At 44.0% G+C, this 11,462-nt stretch overlaps 1 protein-coding gene across 7 annotated transcripts in view; it reads left to right on the forward strand.

The window, feature by feature from the left end:
• The window catches only part of pde4dip (phosphodiesterase 4D interacting protein), a 95,891-nt gene that overhangs the window by 62,819 nt on the left and 21,610 nt on the right, over window positions 1-11,462 (forward strand). For 6 of the 7 annotated variants that reach the window (XM_080431816.1, XM_080431815.1, XM_080431811.1 and 3 more), the window contains 7 exons: window positions 295-461; window positions 1,740-2,052; window positions 6,324-6,507; window positions 6,773-6,889; window positions 7,253-7,724; window positions 8,362-8,597; window positions 8,989-9,037. In XM_080431816.1, coding sequence (XP_080287942.1) covers window positions 295-461; window positions 1,740-2,052; window positions 6,324-6,507; window positions 6,773-6,889; window positions 7,253-7,724; window positions 8,362-8,597; window positions 8,989-9,037 — 1,538 coding nt within the window. The remainder of the gene's footprint in view (window positions 1-294; window positions 462-1,739; window positions 2,053-6,323; window positions 6,508-6,772; window positions 6,890-7,252; window positions 7,725-8,361; window positions 8,598-8,988; window positions 9,038-11,462) is intronic. The other variant, XM_080431812.1, reaches the window with a different exon arrangement.

Genomic DNA, 11,462 nt, shown 5'->3' on the forward strand with positions numbered 1-11,462 from the left:
ACCCCCACAACAGGGTTGTGCTTACTGATGTGGTCTCTAGGCTACAGTTGATTGCAGCACAGACAGACAGGCACTCGGCCAGCATACATAATGTTATCATGAGTAATGTTAATGACCTTGGATCACTGTTTGCATGTAATGTGAGGATATTAACCACATTCTAAGACTGCATGAGCGGAGGAACCTGGCATTCAAATTTGCATTTCACTGCATGGAGAAATCTTTTTTAGAGTGTGACTAGTTTGGGTTCTGAACATCTGAAATACCTCTCCACCTTCCTGTCTGTGTGAGCAGAGCTCGGTAACACGAGGAAAGGACAGTCTATCCCAGGAGGGCTTTGAGGGTCCGGGGCTGGTGGACGTCAGACAGCTGGTGGAGCAGAAGAAGGCTGTGGAGAGACAGCTGGGAGAGCTCAAGGCTCAGCTGGAGAAGGCCGGCTTCTCCTCCCTTTCACAGATGAGGTGAGATGGCCTGCTCTCTTTACCTAATGTATATTTAACCCATTGAGACCTGAAGCCGATTCTACATGTCTCCTAAATCTCAACAGTTTTCTGAAAAACGTATGTTTCTGTATCAGTGGTGCTCAATCTTTTTCATGTCAAGGACCCCCAAAATTACATGTATTTAGCCGCAGACCCCCATCAAAATATATTGTTCCAGGGACCCCCAGAAGCAAAGATTTGAGATAAAAATGTTCGCTTTAAAAATATATTATGTTCAAAGATTTGCACACATTTTCATGATTTTTCAAAAATAGCAGATCTACAAGCTCGTAGCGCGGCACTCGGTGCCGCGCTATGAGCTTGTAGATCTGCTATTTTTGAATAGCCTAAAGTGTAAAATAATGCTTTTTAGCTCAAATTAAAAAATGACACAGTTCCAGGTCTTAATGGGTTAAAGGAATAGTTAACCCACAAATTAGAATTCTGACATCATCTACTCAGTACTCACCCTAATGCCAGTTGAAACCTGGATAAAGGTTTTCTGTCCACACAACTAAGCCAACGGTGACCAGTCCTTAGAGTTCCATAAAAGGCAAAACATGACCATGACATTATTCTATACAGCTCGGACAGTGTAAGCCATGTCTTCTCAAACCAAGTGATCCTCCACGCTCTGCTCTGCGATTTACGATACGAGAACACAAAATCTCCCTAGAATATTTACCCTTCACATGGAGATTGTGGGGCAATTGAGCAGGAGGGAAACTTATAGATTCATCTATCTACCCCAAGGGGAAATACAATAGTCTGACTGTCTTTTGTGTCGGTAGCCATAAAGATTTATAATGAGACATACGATGGTCGCTCTGCTCGTTCCATAGTCTAACTAGCTCTGAAGTGTCCTGTATAAGGCAAGCTTTGTTGAGGGTGTATACTGTTGTATACTTTGTATATTTTTATTACTAACCCTAACCCTGGCAAATAACCAACATGTATGACATTTAGATCTGGGTAAATTTGCTTTGATATAAATTTGCTTTCATCATTCTACCTGACGTGTGGAAATCTTACTTTGACCGGTAAAAAATATTTTTTTTGTGTAAAAGAATGTTTACCACTTGCCAGGTGTAGATTTAAGGTCACATGACAACACTTTTCTAGTTTTCTAGCTAAAGGGGGTGGTTCATCTTACCCAATGGCTCATCTTACGCCGTTCTCCTATTGTCCTAACATTGTCCTAACTTGTTTTTGTGCCTGATTCTCTTTCTCTCCACCCTCTTTCTCTCTGTGCCACAGGAAAGCACTCTTCAGTCTGCGTGCGGAGAACGATGGCCTACGGCACCAACCGACTGCAAGAGTGCATCCTGACGCCACGGAACAGTGTGAAGAACAGAACTTGTTCGAAGACGAAGACGGGGCTGACGAAGAGTTGGACGTAACTATCGAGGAGGACGAGGACGAGGAGGAGGAAGGCTCTGAGCAGTGGGATGCCTGGGATGCTTGTGAGCTACGTCTGCCCAAGCCTCAGTTGAGAGATAGCCTGGGAAAGAGGAGAGGAAACAGGCCGGTCTCTCTGGACCTGGGGGCCCTGCTCTCCCACTCAACACAGGTAACGAGAGTGTGTTTTTCACACTTAGTTTAGAGCATATATGTTGTCATAATAGTGGCATAGATAACAATAGATTATTTTGCTTTTGTGTATTTTTATATCAAATCAAGAATCAAGAACATTGGCAGGTGAAGGGAAAAAAAATACTAACATAGTGTACCGAGTTGGAAAATATATATTTTCAGAAGCTAAACAGTACCATAAATATTTCTGAAAACACTTGAGACAAGAAAAAGGCAATGCAGTAACAGGAACTTCATTCAGTGCTGCCTTGCAGATACACGCCCAGCCCCTGTTTCACTATGAAATATGTTCGCAAACATCCTTTAACTTCTTTCTCAGGAAACTAAACAAGTTGTTTTCGTGACCAAAAAGGAGGCAGAATCCAGTGTACTCTTTTGAGTTTTTAGTTGAAAATGTTAATGGATAATGCAAAGATGACTTGTTTTACAAGTTTTGGCTATTGATTCACTGAATATTGCCTCCAGATTGTAATGTTCCATGTCCCTCCTTCGTGTCTCCCTCTTGGATGTAAATAGGAAATAAAATCCCTCAGTGTGTTTACACCTTTCCTGTTGATGGACTCTCTGGCCACTCCTAAACGCCACTCAGTCTTCCCTGTAACCTGAACCTCATAGTAAAACCTTCCTGAGGAGAAGCTTTGTTTTCCTAAGACATTGACATACAGAGAGAATCTCTCTGTGTTGTCAGGGGGATTCTTCCTTACGGTTCCACAACTCACTTGTTTTCCATTCTCAGACAGGATGAGGTAGGGATTTGCTGTATCAGGGTCCAGAGTTACATCCACCTCATATTGCATCCTCCTCAACTCAGCATCACACAGCTTGTTCTCCATCTCTTGACTGAGTGTCTTCACTAGCTGTCTAGAACTGTCCCAGTGACGTCTAAGAACCCAAACAGTGACGTCTCAAAGTTACGATCGAGGAATGGTCAGCTTTGACTTCCACTCGGTGCTCTAATGGTTTCAATAGGAGTATGTAAAGTCTACTTCTCTTTCACTAATGTCCTCACACTGTGTGGAATCAGCCTTTAAATACAGCTCCTCAAATCTCCACTCATCAAATATGACATAATTTTCCCAAAAATGGAGTTCCATGTGACTCCAGACCGGCCTCAACGTACTGTGATTGGACACGCCAGGTAACCATGGCAACATTGGGCGGCCATAGCAGATTCATTCGAGAGACCTCCTGGGAAGACACATTAAAAAGAGGCAAAGGAGAGAGCAGACAATATTCTTAATTAAGAAAAATAAACTGATACATTCAAAGGTGAAGTATTGTAGTGCAGGTCTTGGCAACAATCACCCATCTTGTGCAAAATGAAAACGGGACCGCACAATATTCTAAACTTTCAGAGATTTTGCCAAAAATCATATTATTTGAGACACATGGGGTTGATTGGATGTTGTGTTCGTGATGGATAAGAAATAGGTCCCAGCCCGCCCACACATGTATGAATCCAATCACAGTCAATGGAGTATCAGAACCCTGTTTGATGCTCATTGTCACATGACTCACGACACCATTTCTACCTAATTTGGTATAATAAAAAAAAATCACACCCTGTGTGAAGTGGGCGGTGTCTTGCTAGCTAATCACAATACTGAATGGAGTCAACCAATCATGTACAAACAATAAATACATTTATTGAAACACTATTTATGATGGAAGAAACCATAACTTAAAAAAAAAAAATGTATGGTTTTTTTTTAAGTTATGGTTTCTTATATAGGGCTATGCACATGTGTCATGTGACACTGGCCAATCACAGTCCTGAATAGACTGTGATTGGCCAATCACGGTGCAGGGTTAGGCGGGGTACATTTTTGGCCAATCACAGCGCAGGATTTGTTGTACAAATATCCAAACCTCACTTATAGGGGCGGTTTCACCGCCCAAAAAACTGATATCTGAAGCAAAGTGTTTATGAAGGGGTGTAGGGGTGGATCATGTCCTGAAGGTCAGGAGGTGAGGTGACCTTGACTGCCTTGTAGGTCATCACCAGTGTTTTGAACTGGATGAAGCGTCCTTGAGCAAGGCACTGAAGCCCTAACTAATGCAGATAAGCAGGTTTGTTCAGAGTTACAATTATATGCTGTGTAATTTACACATTCTATTGTAAATGCAACCCTCATTGTAAAATGTAAGGATTAATCCTGTCAATCAGTGTGACTGACAGGAGAGATGATCAGAGGAGCAGAGCTTCTATGATCATTAGAACCTGGACTGAAGAATGGAAAGAGTTTCTCAGTGAAGGTGCAGCCAGTTAAAGAGTAGAGATGACCTCTGGTCTCCACATCATAAAAGGAGACCAGACCCTCCTCATAATCCACAAACACTCCCACTTTCTGGACCTCCTCTCTTACAGGGAGGAGGACAGAATAATGGTCAGCAGCAGCCCAGTACTCATTTCCATTACACAACCCTATACAGTAACCATCGTTGGGACACCGATAGATCCATTCTTTCCTGTTGATGGACTCTCTGGCCACTCCTAACCACCACTCAGTCTTCCCTGTACCCTGAACCTCATAGTAAAACCTTCCTGAGGAGAAACTTTGTTTTCCTAAGACACTGACATATAGAGAGAATCTCTCTGTGTTGTCAGGGAGATTCTTCTTTACATTTCCACAACTCACTTGTTTTCCATCCTCAGACAGGATGAGGTAGGGATTTGCTGTATCAGGGTCCAGAGTTACATCCACCTCATATTGCTGGATCCTCCTCATCTCAGCATCACACAGCTTCTTCTTCATCTCTTGACTGAGTGTCTTCTCCAGCTGTCTAGAACTGTCCCAGTGTCTAAGAACCCAAACAGTGACGTCTAAGAACCCAAACAGTGACGTCTAAGAACCCAAACAGTTAAGATCCAGGAATGGTCAGTTTTGACTTCCACTCGATGCTCTAATGGTTTCAATAGGAGGATATAAGACTGCTTCTCTTTCACTAATGTCCTCACACTGTGTGGAATCAGCCTTTAAATACAGCTCCTCAAATCGCCACTCATCAAATATGACGTCATTTTCCCAAAAATGGAGTTCCACGTGACTCCAGACCAGCCTCAACGTACTGTGATTGGACACGTCGGGTAACCATGGCAGCCTGGGAAGGCAAAGGTCCCAAGTTCGATTCCAGGCCTCAGCAATGTGTCAAAGGGTGAAACTGAGCAAGACACTTATAGACTAGGTCAGTTTTCCAAAAATCTTAACCCCGAAGGCAAATCGTGTTAATTTATGTATATATGTTTTTAGGGGTATTAAGGTGTGCTGAATCCTGCTGTAAAGCTAAAAAATGGCCCCTCTGTCCTCAAAATTGACCATTTAAAGATGGTGGCCACCACTAAGATGAAACATAATAAAACATATATGTTTGACTAAACAAGGTAGAAAATAGACTGAAATGTCCTTTTTTATGTTTTCATATAGTATGGGGAATACAATTAAATATTCTGATTTACGATCGCTTGTGAAGGAACCACTTTTATATCATTTATATTGTGAAAATTGGCCTCTTTGGTAATGAATAATGTTTTTGGTTTTGTTTGGGTTGGTAATGAATAATTGCTTTAAGATATGTTTTTGCCTTCATTTGTTTTTCTGACTTGTATACAGTATATAACACCACTGGAATTCTTCCTAAATTATTAATTAAGTATCCAAGAACCTCCGAATTCCATCCAAATGACCTCATAATTTTCCCCCAAAGCCTTCTGAAAGGCACAAATAATCTCTAACAAACAAATTCTCAATCAAAATGAGGTTTATTGTCTCATGCAACCGAGACAGTAAAATAAAAATGTCACTCAAGAACCAAAAAAAGAGAAAGGAATGTAAATGAATGTCTTACATGACTGATATGATTTACTTGGTACTCCCTCTGGTCTGTATATTCACCTGTTTCCTAGGCTGTGTGTTTTCCACTTCCTCTCGATTTGATCCAATGAAATCGAATGAAACTGGTCAGATGACCAATGATATCCAATGAAATCGACAGGAAGTGGAAAACACACAGCCTAGGAAACAGGTGAATAGGAGGTAATCTGGACTAAAATGGTCCCCTCTTTCTCCGTCTCTGTGTGTGTGTGTGTGTGTGTGTGTGTGTGTGTGTGTGTGTGTGTGTGTGTGTGCGTGTGTGTGCGTGTGCGTGCGTGTGTGTGTGTGTGTGTGCGTGTGTGTGTGTGTGTGTGTGTGTGTGTGTGTGTGTGTGTGTGTGTGTGTGTGTGTGTGTGTGTGTCTGTGCGTGCATCAGGACGACGATATGGAGGAGAACCAACTATCTGCCAGCAGGCGACAGAGTGCCGTTGCCACGGTGATGAGCGAGAAGGCAGTGCGTCTGCAGCAGGAGAGCAAGGAGCTGCAGGAGAGACTGATGGTGTCTGAAGCCACGGTCCAGGCCCAGGCCGAGCAGATCAAAGACTACAGGGGCCTGCTCAGTGAGTGGACATGTGATGTTGTCTTATGGTCGAGATTGTGCCTTGGAATCTAACTGGACTGCAGTGTAAACACAAACTTAACTGATCCTGTGTTGTACATGTGCAGTATATACAGTACTGTACACTCACTGTAGAACAATTTGCAATATGTGTAAAATGTGACTTGGTCTACATAGCCGATAATATTACAGACAGTAATAAACTAAATAAATTATGATGATGAGGTCCCTCTCTCCCTCTCTCTCTGTCTCTCTCTTCCTTGCAGCGGAGACATCGGTGCAGCAGGACAGTAAGCAGGTCCAGGTGGGCCTACAGGACCTGGGCTATGAGACCTGTGGCCGCAGTGAGAACGAGGCTGAGAGAGAAGACACCAGCAGTCCAGGTGAGCTACAGTATTATGGCTGAAGTGGTGTTGAAGAAACACTGGAGGGCAGTAAAGGAAAGGGTTGGCAGACCTCCAAAACGTTTTTCTTTCTTACATAAGGATTACATAAACTGTCCCTTAACCAAGTCCTCAAAATGTCTCTTATTATACTTATACTTATTTAATGGACCCACTGTTCGTTCCACTCTGAGTTTAATGATGGACACGGTGGTGTGTGTGTAGAACTGAAAACAATCACTATAATTAACATATGTGAATGAGCGAGCACTTCCTCTTAGCGTGGGGAGTCATACAGTGGGAAATCCCATCAGCTTGCATGTGAAGATGTGTACTAAGTGTACCGTATGTGTTCACTGACAGAGTTTGATGATTTGGAGATGTGCACCTCTCTAGAGGGTGGTTCTGAGTGGTGGCCCACCAACGCCAGCAGCACCTACAGCAAGACCACCACACCACAGCCTGGCACCCGTGGGGACGAGGTCTCCTCTCTCCAGCGCCTCGTGGAGGAGCTGCGCTCCCAGCTGTCCCGCTCTCAGGCGGTGATCCGCGGGCTGCAGGGCCGCCTGCGCTCATTCTCCACCGCCAGCGATGGTGGACCCTCCACCCCCCGGAAAGTCAACTGGTCCTTCCAGGCCTCTCCCTCCCAGAGTGGGGCAGAGGACGACGAGGGGTGGCAGTCGTCCGATGGAGGCCCCATGGCCTCGCCGCGTCATCCCCACCCAGACAAGGACCTCCAAGAGCTGGTGACCCGCGTGGGCGCCTTGGAGGACCAGCTGAGGAAAGGTGGCAAGATGCCCGCTGGCGAGGACAGCAAGGCTTCCACCTGGTCCAGGTGAGGAGACACTGAGGGTCTGCTGAGGTTTTAGTTGATTTAACAGAGTTCCATTCCTTTCCATTCCATTCCATTCAGTTCAACAGATTTATTCGGTTACCGTTCAGACTGTCAGACTGGCCACCTCAGGAAACACATGGACCCATAAGGGACCATTTGACTGAAACATGATGGTGCACTAAGGAGATATCTATAAGGATATCTATAAGCTCACAACGTGTCACAACACAACCGCCATACTAAAGAGAATAGGCTAACGGTCTTTACACTGGCTCATTAAATGGGATTAGGGCTTTGATGGTACAGTGAGTTCATGGAGAGGGCAGGCTGTTCCATTCACCATGTGTTATCTGTAGCCATCTACTGTAATCTGAGTAACATAAACTCGATCCAGTGAATTCGCAAATTGTTACTCTGGTGCTCAATGTTGAAAAAAATCAATGTTGGTCATGCTTGAATGGCCCTCTCATGTAGACTGACACAGTATTCACATCATTTCACAGTAATTCCTCAATGTTAATACTAATGGGCACAATAATGTAAGACAATGTAATTAACATTTGTGTTTTTTTGTCCTGTCAAGATGTATATGTGACTCGTCTCTCTCTCCTCCCTCTCTCTGTCACTGTTCTTGTAGTAAATTCGACACACTGATCCAGGCTCAAGCCAAGGAGCTTTCCCACCTGCGGCAGCGGATGCGTGAGGGTCGGGGGGTGTGCCACATCCTGACCCAGCATCTGGGAGACACCACCAAGGCCTTCGAGGAGCTGCTGAGAGCCAATGACATCGACTACTACATGGGCCAGAGCTTCAGAGACCAGCTGGCACAGAGCAGCGCCCTGGCACAGCGAGTCAGCGCCAAGATCAGTGGACGTAAGTAAAGAGGATCATACTGTAGCATCTTCACATGCGATCAATAGTACACAGTGCACACAGACGGAGACTCAAGTCCCCACACACTGCACAGAGGTGCATGCTCAATTGGTGGTGCATGAACAACAAAGTTATTATAGCTAACTAAAACGTTCTATAATTATGAGTTCACCTCAGTTTGAACTGATGCCTCATCTTCAGCACACAAAAAACATGCATGCATGCACAGTCACATGCACGGTCGAATGCATGCGCACACACACGCGCGCACACACACACGCACACGCACACGCACACGCACACACACACACACACACACACACACACACACACGTGTTACATACATATGGCAAGTTGGTGATGTAAGTGCCCTTTGTTGTCTTTCCAACAGGAGATCATTCAGAAGTTCCAGATGACAAGACAGAGCTGCTAGCCATCCGGTCAGTACTTGTACAGTGTGTGTGTGTGTGTGTGTGTGTGTGTGTGTGTGTGTGTGTGTGTGTGTGTGTGTGTGTGCGTGTGCGCGTGTCCATAAGTCTATGTATTTGCCAGTGCATGTCTGGGTGCGTGCCTGGCCTACATAATTTCTGTCATGGTTTCCAGTAACAGTATAACAGCAGTCATTAGACATGGGAACATGGCCTGCAGTGTGTTGTCAGAATGTATCAGACTCTCACTCTATTGTCTCAGAGGAACCATATGACTAATTAAAAACTTAAGCTCTATTTTCTTTTCTTTTTTTTAACGTTTATTAGGATAAAAGGAACAAAAGGAACAAAAATGTAAATGATATTGGAATAATTGCACATATCAAAAATAAATAGCAGCTTTTTACACTGTTTTTACACTGTTATAAAGATCAGTGATCTCGGCATGATCTTGAGGTAAACTTAACATTTAAAATTTGTATTTAATCTTTTTCCGAAAATGGCCGATCGTCAACTAGCTCACAACATGTCGCACCGGATCGACTATTTAAATTCTTATATTTACTAGACAGGGGCCCGTTGGGCACCGGCCTACTCGGAAACTATGCCAGTTGGGAACGATGCAAATAGGGAATTCATGCCCCACCCTGTTATGCAATACCCGTTATACCTGTTGTCAGAGTAACCGTTTTAACCGTCTGTCAGTCTGTCTGTGTCCCTTTTGAGCCCATATATGGAGATTTCCATATCTGTCTGTCCTTGTCCCTTTTATGCCCATGTATGGAGATCACAGTATATTGCCATATGGTCATACCCATATTATGGGCATATCGGGGGGATCGGAGGTTCTGGAAAGTCCTTGTGCAGTGGTAAACGTCTGTAGAGAATGTGTGGATAATGTCTAGCCTGGCATGGCCAGACTAATATCACTGCGTAGATATTAGTCTGGAATCTCTGTGTGGAACTTGCATTTCCGAGGGGCAAATTAAAAGAATGCCTCTGGTGATAAACCCGCCCCATATCTGTATACTGGGCTCTGATTGGCCCCTCACAACTTCGGAGGGAGAGAAATACAATCACTATTGAGAGGGGCCAGACCTAATCTGCCAAGGGCAATTTTTTTTGGCAATGGCAGATTCGTCTGGAACCAGGCTAGATAATGTCTGAAGTGCAAACTGACTGTGGAAAGTAGACTAAGTAATCAAATGGCAGGTGTGGGGAATTTGCCAAATCAAATTTAGGCTTGGGCTGTCATGGCAATCAATTGGCTCATTTGGGCCACGGCCAGAGCCTTTTCCGGTGGTTCTGGACAACCACTTATCCGACGACTCGACGCCGGGCACTGTACTCCCTCTGGTCGTCTGCGACGTGAGTGCCGAATTTGTCGGTCGGTCGAACGGTTCTCGAGATATGTGGATACAGAAGTACGTACGTACAGAGATTCCCTGCATTTATTGTAAGATTATAATTTTTTGAAAATTAGGGATGGTACTGTAGGTTGAAAGTGATTAATGATAGAGCTAATTAAGTTCATAGCAGGTGGACTGACTCTGGACTTTTCTTTTTAACCTTTATTTATCCAGGGAAGGTAAGCTGAGCACGAATACTCGTTTATTCACTCAAAACGATTAAAAGTTTAATCAGTTACGGTACAATAAAAAAAAAGAATAAAATAAAGAATTAATCCATAACCTCCTATATCTTACACTGAACCCTCCTTCGGTACATTTTGTCATCTTCAATGCAGCTACAGTAGTTACAGTTGTCCTGACATATTGTCTGGCCTTCTAAGTGTTAGCGTCAGAGCTAGCTAACGTTAGCTAGCTAACGCTCAACGTAATGGTTGTATTTTTGCTGTAATGTCACTTCATTCCATATGTCAACGCCTCTGGAGATGTGATTGGATGAAGTTCCCTTTTTTTTTGCTCGGCTGCTCACTCTGATTGTGGTCCGCCACATCGAGGCTGCCAGCGCACCAATTGATGCATGTCCAAGGGCACGAATTAGCCAGTTGATCAGTCGGCTAATAAGGCAAACAAACAGTGGAATTTGAGGACCCTGGAGCCTAATTTACTATGCTTCAACGGCCGACGGCCTCACTCACTGAAAATAGAGGATCTACAACATGTTGTGGGGCTTGTAGATCCGCAATTTTCAACGTGCAATGTTGTTATGCAACAGAGCATAAATTATTGTCTTCTTCATGAGAGAGAGACATGATGAGAGAGATGAAGGGAAGATAGGGAGGAAGGTAGAAAGTAGAAAGAGATGAGTAAGAGGACATGAGACATTAGAGAAGCACAGAGTGAGCTGTTATAATGCTTTCTGAGCCTCAGCCTACCATGTTCTGACTCAACATACCGCGTCAAGTCACCACAGAGAGTAGACCATCATACATGAGACATCAGAGAAGCACAGAGTGAGCTGTTATAATGCT

This window comes from Gymnoscopelus braueri, assembly GCF_963280865.1.
Source record: "Gymnoscopelus braueri genome assembly, chromosome: 6".
Lineage (NCBI taxonomy): Eukaryota > Metazoa > Chordata > Actinopteri > Myctophiformes > Myctophidae > Gymnoscopelus > Gymnoscopelus braueri.